General features: G+C 58.9%; 4 protein-coding genes across 6 annotated transcripts; 2 read left to right on the plus strand and 2 right to left on the minus strand.

Annotated features, from left to right (window-relative positions):
* Positions 1-36: 36 nt before the first annotated feature.
* Positions 37-7325, minus strand: EFEMP2 (EGF containing fibulin extracellular matrix protein 2). 2 transcript variants are annotated; one of them, XM_059070017.2, is made up of 12 exons: positions 7265-7282; positions 6744-6803; positions 6320-6437; positions 6043-6091; positions 5221-5427; positions 4491-4613; positions 4097-4213; positions 3828-3947; positions 2351-2470; positions 2137-2263; positions 1699-1894; positions 37-845 (listed from the first exon to the last, which is right to left on the minus strand). In XM_059070017.2, the coding sequence occupies exons 3-12, from the start codon at positions 6428-6430 to the stop codon at positions 684-686; spliced, it is 1332 nt and encodes a 443-aa protein (XP_058926000.1). In that variant the 5' UTR covers positions 6431-6437; positions 6744-6803; positions 7265-7282; the 3' UTR covers positions 37-683. The 2 variants fall into 2 exon arrangements, with proteins under 2 accessions (XP_058926000.1, XP_066893689.1); XM_067037588.1 differs by lacking the exon at positions 6744-6803 and having other exon boundaries at positions 7265-7325.
* Positions 7326-10037: 2712 nt separating this feature from the next.
* CTSW (cathepsin W) lies at positions 10038-13509 on the plus strand. Its single transcript, XM_059070012.2, has 10 exons — positions 10038-10145; positions 10397-10481; positions 11318-11431; positions 11816-11970; positions 12078-12174; positions 12257-12337; positions 12509-12634; positions 12841-12905; positions 12981-13190; positions 13276-13509. Exons 1-10 carry the CDS (start codon positions 10059-10061, stop codon positions 13384-13386), a joined length of 1131 nt encoding a protein of 376 aa, XP_058925995.1. The 5' UTR covers positions 10038-10058; the 3' UTR covers positions 13387-13509.
* Positions 13510-13708: 199 nt separating this feature from the next.
* Positions 13709-18122, minus strand: FIBP (FGF1 intracellular binding protein). 2 transcript variants are annotated; one of them, XM_059070015.2, is made up of 10 exons: positions 17251-18122; positions 16851-17049; positions 16523-16649; positions 15915-16015; positions 15285-15418; positions 14834-14942; positions 14693-14756; positions 14357-14443; positions 14172-14269; positions 13709-13832 (listed from the first exon to the last, which is right to left on the minus strand). In XM_059070015.2, the coding sequence occupies exons 1-10, from the start codon at positions 17333-17335 to the stop codon at positions 13763-13765; spliced, it is 1074 nt and encodes a 357-aa protein (XP_058925998.1). In that variant the 5' UTR covers positions 17336-18122; the 3' UTR covers positions 13709-13762. The 2 variants fall into 2 exon arrangements, with proteins under 2 accessions (XP_058925998.1, XP_058925996.1); XM_059070013.2 differs by having other exon boundaries at positions 15264-15418; positions 17251-17428.
* A 790-nt stretch (positions 18123-18912) lies between these two features.
* Positions 18913-20342, plus strand: CCDC85B (coiled-coil domain containing 85B). The gene has a single exon (XM_059070029.2). It carries the CDS (start codon positions 19495-19497, stop codon positions 20101-20103), a length of 609 nt encoding a protein of 202 aa, XP_058926012.1. The 5' UTR covers positions 18913-19494; the 3' UTR covers positions 20104-20342.
* Positions 20343-20388: the final 46 nt, after the last annotated feature.

Here is a 20388-nt window from a genome sequence, read left to right on the forward strand (position 1 = left end):
CACTGAGACTGCCAGGGAGATGAAGTCAGTGAGGCGTTGCAACTTTGAATCTAGTTTATGTCATCAGAGTTCTCTGATCAAATAAAATTTCCTTTGAGAAGAAGTTCTGTAGCTTGGAAAAGAAAAGTTTATAAAGCGCTAACAGTCCAGTTGCCTCATTTTATGGATTGGAACACTGAGGCTCAGGGAGCTACTAGGATGTCTCCAAATTGGTCGTTTGAGGCCAAGCTAGGATTGAAACCCAGGGCCTCCTGGCACTGTCTAGAGCAGGATTGTTCGGGCCCGCTGCAAGCCAGCCAAGCCCACGTTTCTGGGCTGGGGCCTGGAGTCTGCAGCCTCATTACCTTTTCCCTCCTCAGGGTGATTCTGATGCCCGTGGTATATAGGCCAGTTCCAGTCTTGGGGATCCAATGGAGCCCTTCAGCCTGGACAGAGACACCCCCCGCCTTTAGGTGGACATGGCCCGCCTCCCATGAGCCTGCCCTTTCCCCACTCTGGGGTTCACTGCCGTGTGACCCACCCACCTCAGCCACCAGGACTCCTTCTTTCTCCCTTTATTGCCTTTCTCTCTCTACCCTTCACAACAGCATCTTCCCTTTTTAGCAGAACACAGTCATCCCTGAGCCCCAGGCTCCTCGGCTACAGGGAACCTCCCCCTCCCTGAGAGCTCCCCCGCCCACTCCTCAGAAGGTGTAGGCCCCCACGAAGACGGTGAGTCTCAGTACAGAGCTGGCCCGGTAGCTCATGAGGGAGTTCATGGTGACCATCTCCAGGTCCAGCACGTACTCCCGGGGGCCTGTCACAGGCCGCGCGAGGACCAGCATGGCGCTGACATTGTTGATTTGCTGCAGGGTACAGTGGGTGGGGGGGACACGTAGATTGCGTCAGCCTACGCACCAGGACCCTACCCCGGCATCACCTCCCTGCCCCGAGTCTGGTATCCACAACCAGTTGGCTGTGACGTGGAGAGAGCCCTGGCTGGCCTGGGACCCCAGGCGCTCATCCAGATCTGTGACTCCCTCAACATCTGCACCCAGGCTCCTGCCCTCAGAAATTTCCCACTGGTGCTTTTCCCACCCTTTCCAGCTAGTTCTTCTGTCTAACCATGGTCAACTGATTCAGGGCCAGGTGTGAGACTGGGGAGCAGTGGGGCCTTTGGTGACCTGGAGCAGGCAGACTCCCCTTCAAAGCGCTCAATTCCAGAAAGAGAAAACCAGCACTGGTACCAGACAAACCCTTACACCCCTCTCACTGTGTCACATCTGGACCCTGCCCTCCAACCTCCACCAGCAGAGAGCTGGATTCTCAGACCCTGGGCCCCTGCGCCAATCCCTGCTGCCTCTCTCTCCACTTGGCTTGCCCTTCCCAGACTCTGCTGCGCCTGTTCCCTCCAGCCTCTCACGCTAGTCCCTTGTCCTAAGGGTGAAGCAGTTGAAGCCAGATACGCACACCAGCACAGGGACTCAAACCCCAGTGTCTGAATGCCTTGCTAGAATTGTATGTAACAATCTGTAGTTTGTACCAAGGGAATTTAGAACACTCCTACCTTGCTACAGAAATTCTGACCCCTGGGGGGAGGGACACTGAGAGAAGAGGCGGAGCATGGTGGCATAGTTGAGTCTCCCACTTAAGGTTTCCTGGAATTCAGTTTTGGATTATGCAAGTCAGTTGAGGGGTGGGGTTAGGAGAATGCCTTACCCTAATGTAGAAGTCTCCCTGTGAGTTTCCAGCACGGATCTGAAAAGCATTGTAGGCGCCAGGGTAGACGGAGGTCGCTTGGATTTGGAATACGTCGGCCGGTACGCTCCGCTCCGAGGTGATGCTCATGTAGCGGTGCACGATGGACGAGGGCTGCTCCCGGCACAGGGGATTGGAAGCCGGACAGAGGCAGCGACTGGAGACCCCGAGATGGGAACACGAATGAGGTCATAGCCCATCCTCCAAATCTGGCCCACCCCCAAAATTAGGGATCCCCAAAGAATCCTCCCACTCCTGTTGTAACAGCATGTGTGGTTTAGTCGGACTACAACTCCCATCGGCCCTCAGAGCACTCGGCAGCCCGAACAGGCGCCAGTCAGCCGCAGAGCTCTCTGGGAGTTGTAGTTTCTGCTACGGCCTGGTATCGAGTTGACTCACTTGTCCGACACCTGGACATAGGGCTCCACGCAGCGGTTGGTGTCCACGCAGCGGTAGCCCCCGTGGAAGTTGACACATGTTTGGGCCTCAGAGCACTGGTGCGCACCCGACTCACACTCGTCAATGTCTGTGCCGGGGGAGAGGGGCTGGAACCCGGATACCAGGCCACCAGCCCCTGACACCACCCTGCCCGCTGCACTGGGGCAACCTGTACCTTGGCACAGGCGCGTGGCCAGCAGCTGGTAGCCCTGCGGGCAGTGGCAGGAGAAGCGGCCTGGCTCGTTGACACAGCGGTACTGGCAGAGGTAACTGGAGTAGCTGCACTCATCGATATCTGGGGGCGGGAGCGGGGCTGAGGACTGGGCTGCCGCAGTCCTCCAGCTCAGCCCCACACATGCTCATCTCATCGACTGAGCCTGGCCCCAGGTTAGGCTCAGTGTGGGAAAAAGCAGAAGAGACAGGCCCTGCAGAACTCAGCAGCGGACAGAGGGTTCAAGAAAGAACTGCCCAGGGGACTTTCCTGGCGGTCCAGTGGTTAAGACTCCGCGATTCCACTGCAGGGGGCACGGGTTCCATCCCTGGTCCGGGAACTAAGATCCCAGAAGCCACGTGGCCAAAAAAAAAAAAGAAAGGCCTGCCCAGCTCACCGATCTCTCTTTGCCCCAGAACTGACTATAAGGTGATACTAAATGAGAGCACTGGGAATCTAGAGGTTTGGCTTTATATCCTACTGACTGAGTTTGGGGAACCTCAGTTCTCCTGTCAATAAAATCAGTGGCTTTGGACTGATGAGCCCTTGAGGCATCCCAGCCTGCTCTGGGTTTCAGTACTTTGCCCGAATCCTGCAACCTACAATCCGCCCAAGCACACACAGTCACCTCCTGCCAGCTGTGAGCAGCACAGGCAGGAGCCAGGTTTTCTCCTCTGTGCCCCTTATGCTGCCCGGCACCTAGCCAGGTACCAATGCGGCCTTCCTCGGCAGCAAAGCACAAAGCATGACAGAAACCGGGTACGTGGCCGGTTGACATGGAGTGAGATAGGGCCCTGGCCCCGTTGGGCAAGTCACTCAACCTCTCTTCACTGAAGTATTTTATCTTATTTTTTGTAATCCTGCAACAAAACTTGAGGGAAGTATTCATGTAAATTTGCAGAGGAGGAAAAACTGCGAGGTATCTCATAGGACTATTGGCAGGATTAAATAAGGCCAAATATGTAAGGAAAGCATACTGCACAGGGCAGGTTCTCAATAAATGCTAATTCACTTTAAAGCGTTGCTGCTTGGGACTTGAAAAAGTCTGTCGTCATTTTCTCACTTAATTCTCAAAACAACCTATTCTACAGAAGAATAAATGGACTCAGAGAGAAGAGTGACTTGCCCTGGTCCAGGATTCGCATGCACATCAGCCTGATTCCCAGAGAGGGAGGCACCCACATCTTCGTTCAGTCTCCCTACTGAGCTTCGGTGGGGATCTAACTGCTCCCTTCTGTGCCTTCCCCACCAGGCTGGGAGTTCTGGTGGGCAGCTCTGTAGGTGCCCAGCCACCAGCTGGGGTGGAGTACCAGGAGGCACATGGGTGCAGTATGGACGGGATGTGGAGGCATCAAGGGGAGGGCTGTGTGGCAGGAGGTGCAGCATGACACAGGGCCTGGGGGACCAGTGGAGGGACACGCGGCAGGGGCGGAGCTCTCACCACTGCAGGAGAAGCCATCCCGGTGCAGCTCATAGCCCTGGTGGCAGCGACACAGGAAGGTCCCATAGGAGTTGAAGCAGCGCTGCTCACACGGAGCCCCCATGTCGCATTCGTTCACATCTGGGGGTTCCGGGAAGAGGGGGAGGGGTGAAAGCCAAGGAGCAGCCCAGCGCCTCGCACCCGCTGCCCCTGGGTGGGTCAGGAAGGGAGCTCCCCCACCCCACACCACCCTGCACAGGACCCAGGAGCCTGGCCCAGCCCGGTCTCACCCACACAGGAGCGGTTGTTGGGCCCCAGCTGGAAGCCCGGCTCGCACTGGCATCGAAAGGAACCAGGCAAGTTCACGCAGCGGTGCTGGCAGTAGCGGTAGCGGCACTCGTCTATATCTGGGATGGAGGCAGGGGAAGGACAGCAGAGGGCAAATGCCAGGTGCTGCCCAGGCCAGCTGGGACTCATCACCCATAGTCTTGTGTCTGGGCTGGGCCAGATCAGCCCAGACTCACACATACACGCATACAGTCCTGTGTCTGGGGACAGTAAGGCAGAGGTGGCAGGGGACTGGGGTGAAACCTGGGGGTGGGCTGGAATGGGGCTCAGGTGCTAGAGTGAGAGCCAGGCCATGGGCACAGAGCAGGGACCAGAAAGGCCGCTCCCCAGACTCACCCACACACTCGGGCCCGATCTTGCGGTAGCCGTCGGGGCAAGTACACTGGTAGGAGCCAGGCAGGTTATGGCACTCCTGGCTGGGGCGGCAGTCGTGCAGGGCCTGGGCACACTCGTCCACGTCTGCAGGAGACACCACTCAGCCCCCGCCTGGCGGCCCATGCACCGCCCGACATGACAGACACCTCAGTATGGGAGCACACAGGTCAGGTACCACTTACATAGATGTGTGGGTGGCTGACGCACCCACAACAGTAACACGTGGACCCGCCCAACAGCACAAATAAGAGTTTACTAGCTTGGAGCCAATGAGAATGGCACCCCTACGCTGGGAGACCTCATGCCAGGGAAGCATAGGATAAGGCCCTGCCCATACTCCCAGGAGCACAGATTCCAGGGCCTTCCTCCAAGGCCCGAGGCACCCAGGGGTGGGGTGCAGACCAGGAAGGGGCAGGGGCAGAGGCTGAGAGGCAGAGCTCTTGCAGTAGGTCTGCAGCAGTCAAGGCGAGGGTCCCAGAGGCTGGCTGGGCAGTATAACAGGAGCTGGGGCCACCTGCGGCAGGCCCCACGCAAAGTGAGGATCTGGACAAGGGTGTGGATGTAATCCTAGTGGCCCTGAGGAGGCTCTTGAGCAAGGGAGGAACATGAGGTGGTGTAAGTTTTTAAGATGCAGTGAGAGACGCTCGGTAGAAGGGTTGGAAGCCTCAGTGCCAGGGTGACCCTTACTCACCTGTGCAGCTCTCTTGCTCATCGGGCTCATAGCCCGGGAGGCAGGGGTTGGGGTGCTCAGCAGGGGGCACTGGTGGTGGTGGTCCCTCGCCATGCAGGTCACTGATGACAGCAGCAGAGCGGGGCAGGCACAAGTAGCCCCCATAGTGGTTGATACATTTCATTTCCCCCTTGCAGGCCTCCGGGATGGTCAGGCACTCATTGACATCTGCGGAGAGGGGCCTGCTGGGCACAGCCAGTCTCCTGGGCCGGCCATGGAGGGGGTGGGAGGCAGGAGCCCAGCTCAGCCTTCTCTAAGCTGAGTGACCCAGGCAGGGCCTTCCCTCTCTACTCAACAAGCTAAGGCTGCCTGCCCAGGACCCCTTCCCAGGGCCTGCCAGGGCTGATGGTGGGGCAGCTGTTCCTATAGTCACCCCCATTTTCTTGCCCCCAAGAGGGTCTCTGTCCCTCCCCAATGCCCTGGCCCTGACTCAGCCTAAGAGTGATGTGCAGGCCTCCTTACCCACCCCCGCAGGCACTGCTCTCCTGGAGCCGTGATGGGACAAAGCTGGATAGGACAGTGATTAGAGGAGGTATCCAGGGCAGCGCCCTGTTGCACTCTAGACTCCTGGGGGAGTGGGGGGGGGCCGGGCAGGGTGTCCTGGGTTTCTCTGAGAGGGAGGGGGCTGGATGGTTTCTCCACCCCTAGCCAAGCTGGCCCCCTGAGAACCAGAGCTGGCCACGGCCAGGCAGAGCTGGGCAGGACACAGAACAGCTCTTGGAGGTGGGGTTGCAATCCCCTCCCCGGTTCTCAGGGGTGGGTCAGTCCCCCAGGCATCCTCACCCCGGCAGTGCTGGCTGTCAGGGTCCCACTCATAGCCGTCTGTGCATTCCTACAAGGGGACCAGAGGTGGCCAGTGGTCACCCCTGGCCCCCTCTAGCTGACCAGGCCAAGACCAGGGCCCAAGCCTGGCCACCCTCCCCGCCTGCTCCAAACAATGGCCCCAGCTGCTCCACCAACCAGGGGAGGGGAGAATCTTCCCCAGCAGCAGCCACCCCAGGATCCTGGTCTCTGTGCTCCTGCCCAGCCCGGCCCAAGCCAGTGACCCCACTGTCCCCACCGTGTAGCTGTCGGGCTCCTCGGAATCCTGGGGAGACGCCGCCCCCAAGAGCAACAGCAGCAGCGCCCAGAGCAGTAGAGACGCGGGGAGGCAGGAGGCGAAGGGGAGCATCGTGGGGCTGGGGGATGGTGGGCGGGGGTCAGGGCGCCTCTGCCACAGCAGCCCGCATTCTCGGTACCAGGACTCAGAGCCGGGGCCCCGGCCGCCTCCCGCCTGGGTCCGTGCTTGGGGCCCCGGAGGCTCCCAGGGCCGAGGGCCGACTCCTCACGCAGGCCGGGGTTCAGGGCCCACCCGCCCGGGGCCGCCCCGCCCCCGCCCGTTCCCCCAGCCGCTCCGGCCGAGGAGCGCGGGCCTCTCGGCTCCTTGCTGACGCGACTCGGCCGAGACTCTGGCTCGCGCCCTCCCCCCATGGACGGCCACTCACTTGGGCCCGCGACGGCCCCGAGGCCCGCGGCTCCGGCGGCTCGGCTGGCTTCGGCAGTGCCTGCGGCAGACGGACAGGCGGACGGCGCAGCTCCCTGGACGCGCGGCCCCAGGAAGCGCCCCCCGCCCGCCCGCCCGCCGCGGCGCGGCCCACCCCGGCGCCTCCGCCCGCCCCTCAGCGGATTCCTGAGCCCGCGCCAGGGGGAGGGACCCCGACCCCCCACTTCTCCGCCCCCAGCCGGCCGCAGGCCCCCACCCGGTCCCCCGCGGCGCCGCCCGGAGCCGCCTCCCGGCGCCGGGCCAGGGTCCCCTAGCGCCCGAACCTGGGGGCATTGGCCCTGATGCCAGGCCCCCGACTCACTTAGGAGCCCCCACGCTTTCACTTTGCGCACCCCAAAATGTCATCCTGCGCACCTAGACCCTCCCTAATCTGCGCCCCCAGAATTCCTGTGCACTTAAGGCCGGGGCCCACAGACGCTTTCTGCGCCTCTCGGAATGTCATCCTGGGGACCTAGACCCCACCTAATCCTGGGGCTTCCAGATCCTCACGCTGCACCCTCCAGATGTTATTCTGTGCACGCGGACAGTCACTCTGGAAATACCGAAACTTCTTCCAGGGTCCCCAGACCCTCGCCCTAAGAAGAGACGCTCCCAGGTCCAGAACTGTCCATCTCGGTCCCTTCTCCCCTCCATCCCCAGGGCTGTCTTCAGCCAGGCGGTCCCTTCACTCCAGAACGGTCTCCTGCGAGCCCTCAGTCCGAGAGGCTGCCTCAGTTTGGGGCGGGGGCGGCAGTTCACTTCTGGCCCAGAATGAATGGAAGCCCCTGAGAAGGTGGGCAGGGCCGAACTCGGGCGTGCAGGACGCCAGGGTCCGCTGCCATCGGACCCTTCCTGGCCATCCTCCCACCAGCGTCCCCCGACCCCACACACGCACCCCGCCCCCAGTCCCCGGGTTTCTGCCTCCTCTCGCAAGCAGAGGGAGAGCCCTAAGGGGAGGAGTTTGGGCGGAGCTGGCTCCCAGGAAGAGGTTGGGGTCTTGCCCTGCCCACATCTCAGGGCGGGGCCAGACGGGAAAAGGCTGCGTGTCTAGGGGTCCCCCGCCTGGAGGCAGACAGCGTGTGGGAACTGCCGAGCCCTCGGTTCCCTTTCCCACCCCGTTTTATCTTCACTATCGTCCCGTCCGGGGAGGGGGTGTAAGTAGGAGAGGACTTAACGGTGGGTCCTGGGGTGAGCCTTCCGGGTGTGGTGTGAACTGGAGAGCACCTCGCCACCCCCAAATCCTTCCCAGCACCATCCCCCAACGTGGGGGGGGGGAGGAGGCTAAAAATAATAGTTCTTTAAAACCAAAAAGACAGTAACAAGTGCTGGCGAGGAGATGGAGAAGTTGGAACCCTCATACGCTGTGGGTGGGAATGCAAGATGGGGCGGCCACTGTGGAAAACAGTCTGGCAGGTCCTCAGAAATGTTACCACGTGACCCAGCGATGTCACTCCTAGGTATATACCCAGGAGGATTGAAAACACAACACACACACACACACACACACACACACACACACAATCTGTACACAGTGTTCATAGCAACACTCTTCATAAGAACCAAAATATAGAACCAATCTAATGTTCGTCAATTGATGAAAGGATAAGCAAAAAATGGTAACACGGTGGAATGTTATTCAGCCATAAAAAGGAATGAAGTACTGATATATGCTACAACATGGGTGAATCTTGAAAATAGTACACTAGTTGAAAGAAGCCAGACACAAAAGGCCACATATTCCACTTATATGACACAACCAGAATAGGCAAATCTGAAAGACAAACTAGATGGGTGTTTGCCAGGGGAAGGGGGAATGGGGAAATGACTTCTAATGGGTATGGGGTTTCTTCTCGGGTGATGAAAATGCTCTGATGTTAGACAGTCGTGATGGTTGCACCTTTATGCAAATACGTGAAAAACCGCTGAATTCTACACTTAAAAACGGTGAATTTTATGGTATGTGAATTATACCTCAATAAAGCTGTTATTTGAACCTCCTGCTCTGAGGGCTGACGTGGGGCTTTAGTCATAGGTCACACACAGCCAAAACCAGCTTGGGACACATGCCTGGGATCTAGAATCATGAAGCCAGGTACCCCTCTGTGGATGGTCTGTCTACTGTATTTTAATAAAGGCAGCATCACTCTTTTTTCCAAATAGAGGATTCCCTTGGCTTACTATCCGGGGTGTGTGTGGGGGTGGGCGGGGGCTGGGTGCAGCAAAACGGGATCTCACAGCTTTGGGAAGATTCCTAATGAATGAAGAAAAGAGGTGGTGAGCTCATGAGTGGATGGATCCCTTCCCGTCGCTCCCATCCCCCTGGATCCCCGAGAAAGCCAGTTTTTTTTTTTCTCACCCATCTCTGGTATTGGTTGCTGGTTGCCAGCCTGGAGGCCCATATGGGAGCTCCCTAGCCCAAGGACCCACTTAAAACCAAGGCAGAAGTAACAGGTGTGAACACCCCTCCCCAGCCGTTAGCCTCCGGCCTTACTCTGTCTGAGATGCCAAGCCTGCTATCTTTCTGCCCCCTCAGGCCCACCCACACCCCATCCCCATCCCCAGACTGTGGCAGGAATGAAGAACAGAAGGAGGTAGTAGATGCCACTTGCTGTCCCCTGGACCCTGAACTTTTCTGTTTAAACCCATGACGACCAATCACTCAGTCAACAGATTCCCACTGAGCCAGCTCTGTGCCCAGCCCCTTCCTGGGTGCTGAGGACACAAGAAAGGCAGAAACCTCCGGTGTGGCTGGGACACAGATGCCAAGTAGGCACAGGCCCAGCAGGGGCTCAAGGAGCTGCAGGTTACACCACATGGGTGAGCTTCTTGGAGGTGACTTCTGAGCTGACTGAGCTGTGTAATAGGATGAACAAGAATGCTTCCCGGGGGGCACTGCCCACCATCCACGCCCCCAGTCATCAGGGCCCCTGGCTTCCATAGCCCCGTTTCCCCCTCAAGGCACAGATGGCCTTATATTGTCACTGCCCACTTAGGATCTGTCTCCTCCTGTCCCCTTAAGGACAGATCCATCTCCGTATCCCTAGAATTGCCCAGAAAAGGGTGGGCAGAGAGCCTCTGTTGAATAAAGGGGTGGAGCGGGGTACAGGAAGGCAGGGGGCCATGTAGGGACAGAAGTCTGAAGGCCTCTTGTGCTTGGGGGGTCCTCCTCCCCCTCGCAGCCTGGTTTCCCCTTTGTGGTTTCTCCAGCTCCACCCTCTCAGCCCCTCCACCTTGATCTGCATAGCTTCCTGCCCCTGACACTCTGGTCTGCAGCATCATGTCACTAACTGTCCATCTCTCCTATCTCCTGGCCCTGTTGGTGGCAGGCCTGGCCCAAGGCATCAAGGGCTCCCTCAGGGGCCAGGTAAGTGTCCCCAACCTGCTCCCCATGCCTGGGGCTCACCCCCTCAGAAACAGTGCTTTGTTCCTATTTCTCAGAGGGAGCAACTGAGGCTGGAGAGGTGATTGACGTGTCCAGGCCCACACAGGGAGAAGAGCGGGTGAAACGGCTGCTCCCCTAACCCAGTCCTGGCACATCTGGGAGCTGAGGTGTGGTCCCAGCAGCGATGACTCCTCACCTCTCCCCCTACCCACTGCTCTTGGTTGTTTTTCCAGGACCCAGGTCCCCAGCCTCTGGAGCTGAAAGAGGTCTTCACGTTGTTCCAGATCCGATACAACCGGAGCTACTCACACCCAGCAGGTATCATGGAGCGCAAATGTCTCCGGTCCAACCCCCCTCCTCCCATTTAATAGACAAGGAAATCAAGGCCCAGGGTGGGGAATGTGTTTGGCCAAAGCCACTCAGGACAGTGACAGGGCTGGGGGTGTACTCCCTGGTTTCCCAAATGCACAAGTGGGGACAGGATCATCCTTGACTACGAACCTGGAGGGAGGCGGCAGCTGTTGGGGGTCTGACTGGTCCAATAGGATCCTTCGCCTCCAGAGCCACTTTCCTGTGACTGCAGGTAGCAGGCAGGAGGCTGCCATCTAGTCATGAGTTCATTCAGCAAACACCCAAGGATACCCACTTTGTCCCCAAGCTGGGGACTCCCTCTCCACCCCCAGGAGTTGCCAGCCCTGCCCCTGCCCTCTGGATCTCATCTCCCATAGGGGGACGGTCTATGAGGACCTTTCAGCCCAAACTTCCTGCGCCATGGACCTGCACCCCACCCTCCCCCACCTGCTTCTAGCCACAGACTTGCGGTCAGAGATGTGAAGTACAGAGAGCGATGACCTGGCAGGAAGCTGGTCTCTAACCATCCACTTTCCCTTGAGTCACTCTGCCTTCCGACCCTTTACCTGGCTTCTCCCCCAGGTGGGCAGAGATACCCCTCTTCTGGCATCCTAGGAAAACCCAACCCTAGGGGCACTGGGGAACCACTTCCTTGGCCCAGGTGTCTGTAGCAGGGCCTGCAAGGACCACGGGAAATGAGCCAGTGCTCATCTGGGCGGACGTGGATGAGAAGCCAAGCCAGTGACCACTTCCTACCCCTGGGGGCTTGGGAGCCAGCCTAGGACAACCTCCTTTTGGTCTAGAGCATGCTCGCCGCCTGGACATCTTTGCCGGAAACCTGGCCAAGGCTCAGCAGCTGCAAGAGGAGGACTTGGGCACAGCTGAGTTTGGGGTGACTCCATTCAGTGACCTCACAGGTACCCCCTCCTGGCCCCTAGGTGGTAGGTGGGGAAGCAGAACCTTCTCCAGAGATACTAGCATATGGACAGGGCAGCTTTTTGGCTTTTGTCTCCCAGAGGGACTCTGAGGACCAGAGGCCTGGGTGCTTGGCCCAAATCAGAGATCAGGGGCAGGAACTCCGGGGGCCTGGGTCGTAGCCCAGCTCAGGGGGAGGCAGCAGGTGCAGGGGAGTGCACCCCAGCAAGGAACCTGGCCTCTCTCTAGGCCTCAGTACCCTTGCTTTTCTGTCTCCCAGGGTATTAGGGGGGGCTCAGATGGCTGACGATGTGGATGGCTGAAGTGAGACTGTGGGGGAGAGGGGGTAAAAACTGCGAAACTTGGGGGCCCCATCTGTCTCCCAGAGGAGGAGTTTGGCCAGCTTTATGGGCATCAGAGGGTGGCTGGAGAGGCCCCCAGTGTGAGCCAAAAGGTAGGGTCTGAAGAGTGGGGGCAGTCAGTGCCCCTGACCTGTGACTGGCGGAAGGAAGCTGGCATCATCTCATCCATCAGGAATCAGGTATCTGCCCCCTTGCGGCCTGGCCCAATCCAGCCCTGGGGGAGGGAGGGGGAGGAGAGGGGCAAGGCCTGCATTCCCTTCCCCCACCCCCATCCTTCTACCACTAGCAAAACTGCAACTGTTGCTGGGCCATGGCAGCAGCGGGCAACATCGAGGCCCTGTGGGCCATCAAATATCATCAGTCTCTGGAAGTCTCCGTGCAAGGTGTGGCTGGGGGAGGGGACCTGTGTGACTGAGACGGGGGTGCCTGGGGCCTCGGCACCCACACGGTCCCTGCTCGCACCAGAGCTACTCGACTGTGACCGCTGTGGGAATGGCTGCAAGGGCGGCTTCGTCTGGGATGCGTTCGTAACTGTCCTCAACTACAGTGAGTGCCTGTCTCTCGGGGCAGAGGGGTGTGTGTGTGTGTGGGGGGGGTGTGGGTGTGTAGGTGTGTGGGTGGGGAGGGGTGTGTGTGTGTGTGTGTGTATCAGAGGGGTGGGGGGTGGGATGTTCCGGAGCTGAGCTGAGTCTCCTCCGGGGCCTTGCTCATGTCCAGGTGGCCTGGCCAGTGACAAGGACTACCCATTCAAGGGGAACAGCAAACCCCACAGATGCCTGGCTAAGAAGCACAAGAAGGTGGCATGGATCCAGGATTTCATCATGCTGCAGCCCTGCGAGCAGAGTACGGGCAGGATGGAGACACATGGGTGGCCCCAGGGGGGAGAATGACAGGGACAGATAGACCAGGACAGACGGGGCTACAGACAGAGATGGAGGGATGTGGGGGCGGGGGGTTGGGCGTGGGAAAGAGAAAGAGATAGAGACACCCATGAGCCGAGAGCAGGGGTCACGGGACAGGCAGGGCCTGATGGCACCTTCCACCCCCAGGCATCGCCAGGTACTTGGCCACCCAAGGCCCCATCACTGTGACCATCAACAAGAAGCTGCTGCAGGTGGGATAAGGTAGGGAACTGGGGGGAGGGGTATATAGGGGAGGTGGCCCCGACTCAGCCTCTCTGCCCCTGCAGCAATACCAGAAGGGTGTGATCAAGGCCACACCTACCACCTGTGACCCCCAGCTTGTGGATCATTCTGTCCTGCTGGTGGGTTTTGGTAAAAGCAAGTCGGCGGAGGGGAGGCAGGCAGAGGCGGTCTCATCCTGGTCTCATCCTCATCCTCGCTACTCCATCCCATACTGGATCCTGAAGAACTCCTGGGGGGCCAACTGGGGTGAGGAGGTGAGTGTGATCTACTGGGGGCGGGAGGACAGGGCAGGACAGACCTCTCCCCACCGTCTGGCCCTGATGTCCCCTAACTTCCTAGGGCTATTTCCGGCTGCACCGAGGGAGTAATACCTGTGGCATCACCAAGTACCCATTCACTGCCAGACTGGACAAACCCGCTGAGAAACACCAAGTCTCCTGCCCTCCCTGAGCCCACCTGGCTGCCCCTCAGCTCTCTCCTGCTGTGCCAGCTACCTCCCTGCTCACCCCACCCCAAGGTTTTTGCCTATTCTCTCAGTATTTCTGCTATGGGTTGAATAAACCTAGACAAGACCCCTGTCTTCGGAGTGGACTCAGCTGGGGTGGGGAAATGGATGGGTGGTACATAGATACCATTCTCTGACACGTCTCAGTCCCTGCGGGGCCAACGGACACATACATCCTTAGACACTGTGACACTCAGAGACACACACGTGCAACCTGCACACACTCCCACACGCGGACCCATATGTGTACCCACTCACAGACTCCTCCAAAGTCATGGCAACTTTATTGTCAATGTGGGCAGGGCAGGGGGAGGGGGGGCCTCAGTCATGACAGAGACGCAGGAGGCAGCCACGGAGGGTGCCCATGTAGCGGTCCCAGAGGGCCTGGTGCCTGCAATGATAACAGTAACGGTATCGGCTGATGTTTACTGTATCCCCATCATGCCATGACACTGCTCTAAGTGCTCTCTATACATTCACTCGTTTAATCCTCACAATATTCCTAGGATCCTTACTATTATCACCCCCAGCTTATGTATGAGGGGACTGAGGAAAGGAGAGGTTAAGGAACCTGTCCAAAGTCAGGGTCACAGCTTCCACGAGGTGGAGCTGAGACTCTAGTCAACAGAGACTTCCACCTCCAGGGCGACAGAACAGGGAACTCTGAGTCTGCAGGAGGGCTGGGCCCCAGAAGGAGGCTGGCAGAGTGGGGAGGCCTGGGGTGTCTCACCGGAAGCCATCCAGGGAGTGGACCGATGCCGAATACTGATTTAGGAAGAGTCGCACATCATTCAACGGCCAGTGGTCGGAGCGGCAGGGTTCCACGAACTGTGGGTCCAAGGTAACATCTAGCACTGGTACAGCCCAGGGACAGGCCAGGATGGGGATCAGAGGGCAGCGGGCAGGACATCTCACCTTCTCCACAAGGTCCACGAACAGGTCTCTGACATCCTTATTGTGGGTCAGCTTGGCGGCCACATTCACCAGCCCCCGGGACAGGTTCTGTGGGGCAGGGAGCCTGGGAGTTCTGCCTTCTGCCCAAGAGGCTGGGGGCTGAGCCCAAATCTATCCACCTCCCTCAATCCAATAACTCCCCATTGTTTAAGAGCTGGCTCCCCGCTCACAGGCAGGCAGGGGGAGCAGCAGCGCCACCTGCCGGTCAATCTCAGGCATGAGCAGAGCTGCCCGGAGGGGACAGTGCTCTGGAGGCTGACGATGCCAATGGGACAGAGGCTGGATTGGGCCACAGACCTTGAAGTTGGCTTCCATCTCAGAGAAGACCCCGAGCTTTCCCCGGAGGGCAGTGCACACCAGGCTGCAGGGAGACAGGGTCAAGCCCAGAGTCGCCTGGGCCCCCACTTCAGGCCCCGCCCCACAGACCCCAAGGGTCACCTCTTGTGCAGGTCCAGAAGGTCCTTGTCAGCCACAAGCACCTTGAGCTCCTTCAAGTCCTGGAGAAACTCCTTGTCTAAGTCCATGTCCATGTCATCCGCTTGGGGGTCTGAGTGAGGTCCATGAAGGGAGTTGGGGTGGGAGATAAAAACCCCTCCTGTGACATCCTGAGCCTTCCTCCCCCACAACCTCATTGCGCCCCATGAGACAAAAGAGCAAGTGGAATGTGAGGGACGTGGAGTGACTGGCTCCAAGCCATAGGGAAGCCATGGGCCCTTTGTCTGCAAACGTGTGGGTGGGAACACTGGACTGGGAGCGAAAGTGGCTGGGGAGGGGCCCTGAAGAAGAAAGGATGCTGGGAACGGGGGCTTGCAGGAGAAACTGCTGGTGGGAAGCCAGGCCCTGAGAAGGTGAGGAGGTGTCCAGGCACCTGGGTCAGTGGGGGCCTCACCGACGGCTCCGAGGGTCCAGTTCTGGATCATGAGCTCAGCACAGAAGGCAAAGTCCCCAAAGCTCAGATACTGCAGTTTTTTCTTCCCTGTCTCAAAGCGATTGTTGGCAAAGAAGACGATGGCTGCATAGTCCCTGCAGGGAGGGGAGAGTGGGCCCATCAGGGCTTGAAATTCCTTCTTAGCGAGCAGCTCCCACCTGCAACACTGGCTGGGCATCCGAGTTCTGGCCTCTCTCTACCCTAACTCACTGTGTGATGTGTTTCAAGTCACTTTTCTCTGGGCCTCCTCATCTGGGCAAAGAGAAGGTTTCAGCCCAGGTCTCCTAAGGGACACAATGGGAGACCACAGGGTAACAGCTACCATTCACTGAGTACATACTAAGCCCCAGGGGCTGTGCCATCATGGGCTTTCCATGTGGCACCTCACAATAGCCCAGTTGGTGAATGGCCGGGCTGGGATTCAAACCCAGGTCAGTGTGATCCAAAGTACAGACCAGGAGTGGGATAACCATCCCCCCAGCCCAGCCAGGAGGTCAAGCGGGTTGGGGTGGGGAATATGGACCAGCCTCAGGGGGCAAGGAAGGAGTGTGCAGGAGCGGGAGGCAGCTGGCTCCTCACCTAACCCCTCACCTGGCCAGCCGGTCCGACAGGAGGAAGTGTTGCTGGATGTTATCGACCAGGGAGCCCCGCATTTCCTCCACCACCTTGAAGACTCGCTTAAAGTTGTCAAACTGCAGGGCAGTTAGAGGAGGAGGGAGGACTGGTCAGAGGTTGCTCACCCAATAAGCTGTTTAGTGAACGTCCCTCTATCACCTACCCACCTATCCAGTCAACAGACACTGATGGAGCATTTGTTATTCCTTCAACAAACTATTAATTATTAATACCTGTTATCAATTCAACAAGTGTTCACCAGTTTCTGCCATCTTGCCTTGGATACATGTTTACTCACTCTTTTAATCAATAAATTCGCCCCCATTTTAGCATCATGCTCTCTAGTTCTTCACTAATTTGTGCTGAAACTGACCCTCCTGGCTAAGCCCCAGGAAAGCTAAGGTCAGATCTGGGCTTCTGAGAGGTCACTCTGGCTGAAGAGTAGGGGATGGCTTGGAAGGGACAAAACGAGAGCAGAGTGGATATGAAGCCACTGCCACCGAGGTGCTGGAGGAGCCTGGAGGTGGGGCAGTGGCCAAAGGGATGGTGTGAAGGGGCGGGCTGCAGATGAGTGTGGTGTCCACCTGTCTCCGGCAGCTCTTGAGGGTGATGCCTGTTTTGGTGCTGATGTCATCCAGGTCTTTCTTGGTGCCCTTGGACAGCTTCTTGCCCAGCACCTCCCGCACAAAGGCCTCGTCAAAGGTATAGTACCTGTGAGGAGTCAGGGGACACTGCTGACTTTCCATAAAGGAGGGGAAAGGAGAACTGGCAGGACCGGGGTTTGGTCCCTTCTGCTCTCAACTTTCTCCCGGCCTAGATAAGCCCCGTCCCTCCCTGGGCCTCATTTTCAGCCTGCAAAATGGGTATATGGCCAGACTGGTTGGCGTCCCCACCATCCCGCCAGGTGAGCACCTCTCAATGAGCAGCGCCTGTCGAGAGGGCGGGATCTGAAAGATGAGCTGGTGCAGCAGCTTGGGCGGGGCGTGTAGCAGGCGCTCGAGCATTTGGAAAGTACGGTAGTGGTCCATGGTGTCGCTCTGCAGCACCGCTGCTGTGGCGCCGGTCTGCTCCAGGATTCCCGAGCGCACCCTCAGGGCCACCGCGTCGCTCACTGGGAAGTGAGCGCTAGCATCAGGCCCCGCCCCGCCGACCCCAGAGGCCCTTCAGGGATTCCAGCCCCGACTCCTAGGTATTCGGTACTCCCAGGTCTCTGCCCACTGCCCTATAGGATGCCTACTCCTGGCTCTGCCTGCTCTCCCACCCAAAACAACAGCTCCGTCAAACCGGCACCCACAGACGGTCCCCCACAGACCCGAATAACCGTCCAGCCAGAGGCGATACACGTCCTCGTCGATGAGAGTCGTGTTCCCCACGAAGATGTCCAGCTCGCTGGTCATGGCGACGCCCGAACCCGGGCGCCACCGCAGCACCCCAGCAGGAGCAAGCACTGCTCGGGCCCGGCGCGCCGCCGCCGGGCCACTTCCGGGAGCACCGACATTCGGCTCCCGGCATCCGGAGCCAGAAAAGGACCACTTCCGGGACAGAGCGAGTAGGGAGGGGCAGGAGCGGCGAGGAAAGAGGCGGAGGCAGAGGCAGTGGAGTAGCCCCTCCCTCCTCCCAGCGGGAGGGGGAATCTCAGGCTCTCAGTCCCCACCCCACCCCACCCCACCCTCACCCCTGACAGGTTAGAGGGAGGGCATCCAGAGTCAAGGTCTCCGGCCAGTTTGCCCTATCCCGGCAGCCTCTACTCTCACATCCACCTGGTTTTTCTCTGCCTTTTTCGGGGCCTCCCTACTTTGACCTGTATCCTAAATTTAGGGGCTCCACTGGGCTCTATCCTAAGTCTTTTCTCTGAAAAAAAAAAAGGTGTCTGGCTCGTCCTCAAGGGCCCTTTCTGGGTGGGAGCCCCTCAGTCCATCCTGCAAACGAAGCCCTCTCCTGAACATGGGGCACCTGTTCCCATGGTTTTAACCCCCCCCACACACACTAATGACCTCTCTTATTCTGCAGCTTAGAGCTCTGTCTGGAAGTCCACATCCAGACGGCCACCTATGTGTGACTCCACTCTGTCCCCCACAGGACCTTCAAAAGCCAGACAGACCTGTGGGTCTCCCGAATCTGTTTCTTTCCAGCGTTCCTATCTCGGTGACAGCACCACCATCCACGCGGTTCTCATACCAGAAACCTGGGCTTTCTCCCAGACTCCTCTCTCCCTACATTCAGTTCTGCCGATTTGCCTCCTGAATATTTCTAGTATCTGTTCTGTCCTCTCCACCCCCACTGGCACTGTCCCAGCCCAATCCTTCTGCATAGCTCTCCTAGCCCATTGACACAGTGTTCTTAGTAATCTCTCTGCCTACATCCCCTCCTTGTGGTCCATCCCACACAGAGCCATCCAAACAGCCTTTTTAAAAAATGCATATTAAAAAATGTTACTCTCCTGCTTAAATTCTTACTGGCCTGTGTAAATGCTCCAGCCCGGTATTGAAAACTCTTAAAAATCTGGCTTCTGACTACCTTTGTTACCTCCCTTCCTCTCTTACCACTTTCTCTAAGCACCTGCCTTTCCAAAACAAACAAATAAACAAAAAACCCAAAAAACAAGCTACTCTCACTGTTTCTAAAGCAGCGAGGCTCTTTCAGACCCTAGCGATTTTCATCATGCTATTCCCTCTCCTTGAAATAGCTCTCTCATTACTTGCCAAAGTCCTATGCATCTTTCAGGGCCCCTCGGATATCACCTCTTTTGGGAAACCTTTTGCAGGTAGGGGGCGGTCCTCAAAATGTGCTGTTCTTCCATTTGCTTTTTGTTTAACGCAGCTTGTCTCCTCTGCCAGATTACGATCTCTTTAAGGACTGTATAAGGATATTGATCAAGTTTGTTTCTGCATAAGCCTTACATACAATAACAGTTTATTGAACAAAAGAATCCCTGTATGCCCCTCCCACTGGGCAGGACACGGTCCGTGAGAGGGAGAATAGGCTGATGGCGAGCCAGGACGTTTGGACTTATGTTTCCGTGGACTGGGAGCGATGCTCAGTGAGCCGAGACTCTTGAGTTCGAGCAAAGCTAGGAAAGAAGGAAAGGCGATCCGCCTGGATTTCGTCCGGGGGTGGGCAGGAAAGTCGGGGGCCGACCCCCGAATCTTGGTTCTCAGAGGAAGCTCGAGCTTGAGGAGGTTTGGAATTGGAAGGTACGAAGCTTCTAGTTTGCGGTTGACTGCCGGGAAGGTCGGTGACGCGGGTACCGAGTGTCCGCGAGGGTCGGCGACTCCGCGGTCCAGAGTGGGCGGGGAAGGGTCTGGCTCCGGGCTCCTAGGCCCCGCCCCCTTCCGAGGGAGCTGGCTCGGATTGGCTGTTCTTCCTTGACGTCATGCGGCCCCACCCCGGCGTGCGTCCCGTCGCGTGCCCACCCCCGCGCGGCTACTGCAGCCTAAGCTAGTTCGACCACAGCCTGTTCGCGGCGCGGGTGCCTGAGCCCCAGCGGCGAGGAGCTCGTCGTGGGGCTCCTGGGCCGCGGCGGCGGGCAGGCGATGCTCCAGAGGCTTGAGCAGCCATGGAGGCCGAGACGGGCGGCCTGGAGGAGCTGACGGATGAAGAGATGGCGGCTCTGGGCAAGGAGGAGCTGGTGCGGCGCCTGCGGCGGGAGGAGGCGGCGCGCCTGGCGGCTCTGGTGCAGCGCGGCCGCCTCATGCAGGAGGTGAATCGGCAGCTACAGGGCCACCTGGGCGAAATCCGCGAGCTCAAGCAGCTCAACCGGCGCCTACAGGCCGAGAACCGCGAGCTGCGCGACCTCTGCTGCTTCCTGGACTCGGAGCGCCAGCGCGGGCGGCGAGCCGCTCGCCAGTGGCAGCTCTTCGGGACCCAAGCATCCCGAGCAGTGCGCGAGGATCTAGGCGGTTGTTGGCAGAAGCTGGCCGAGCTGGAAGGCCGCCAGGAGGAGCTGCTGCGGGAGAACCTGGCCCTTAAGGAGCTCTGCCTGGCGCTGGGCGAGGAGTGGGGCCCCCGCGGCGGTACCGGCGGCTCGGGGGGCTCTGGCGCTGGGCCGACACCCGAGCTGGCCTTGCCCCCCTGCGGTCCCCGTGACCTGGGCGATGGAAGCTCCAGTACCGGCAGCGTGGGCAGCCCCGATCAGTTGCCCCTGGCCTGCTCCCCAGATGATTGAGGGCACAGTTTCGCGCCGACGCCCGCCCGGATTGCTCCTCCCGCGCGGAGGTTGCGGTGGACCTCGGCACCCGGACGCCGCCCCCGCCGCGCACGAGGGGCCGCTGGCATGGACTTAGAAACCCTAACACTGAGGAGGGCCCCTGGCGCTCGCTGGCGGGACAGGAGGGGGACTGGAGGCTGGAGCGGAGGGACTTGCTGGGGGCTGGGTGGAGGCTAATAAACTGAGGCGGAAGCAGAGCCCATGGCTGGGGCAGCGTCTGTTTGGGACTCGCCGGCGTTGGGA

This window comes from Kogia breviceps, chromosome 7 (assembly GCF_026419965.1).
Source record: "Kogia breviceps isolate mKogBre1 chromosome 7, mKogBre1 haplotype 1, whole genome shotgun sequence".
Classification (NCBI taxonomy): Eukaryota; Metazoa; Chordata; class Mammalia; order Artiodactyla; family Physeteridae; genus Kogia; species Kogia breviceps.

Coding starts and splice junctions, on each gene's coding strand:
- EFEMP2 (XM_067037588.1), bottom strand. CDS start 6,430: ATGCTCCCCTTCGCCTCCTGCCTCCCCGCGTCTCTACTGCTCTGGGCG. Junction 6,092..6,319: donor AGGAGCCCGACAGCTACACG/GTGGGGACAGTG, acceptor GTCCCCTTGTAG/GAATGCACAGACGGCTATGA. Junction 846..1,698: donor AGGGAGACTTCTACATTAGG/GTAAGGCATTCT, acceptor TGTACCCTGCAG/CAAATCAACAATGTCAGCGC.
- CCDC85B (XM_059070029.2), top strand. CDS start 19,495: ATGGAGGCCGAGACGGGCGGCCTGGAGGAGCTGACGGATGAAGAGATG.
- CTSW (XM_059070012.2), top strand. CDS start 10,059: ATGTCACTAACTGTCCATCTCTCCTATCTCCTGGCCCTGTTGGTGGCA. Junction 10,146..10,396: donor AGGGCTCCCTCAGGGGCCAG/GTAAGTGTCCCC, acceptor TTGTTTTTCCAG/GACCCAGGTCCCCAGCCTCT. Junction 11,971..12,077: donor TCTCATCCATCAGGAATCAG/GTATCTGCCCCC, acceptor TTCTACCACTAG/CAAAACTGCAACTGTTGCTG.
- FIBP (XM_059070013.2), bottom strand. CDS start 17,335: ATGACCAGCGAGCTGGACATCTTCGTGGGGAACACGACTCTCATCGAC. Junction 14,444..14,692: donor AGATGGAAGCCAACTTCAAG/GTCTGTGGCCCA, acceptor CCTGCCCCACAG/AACCTGTCCCGGGGGCTGGT. Junction 14,270..14,356: donor TCGTGGACCTTGTGGAGAAG/GTGAGATGTCCT, acceptor TTGGACCCACAG/TTCGTGGAACCCTGCCGCTC.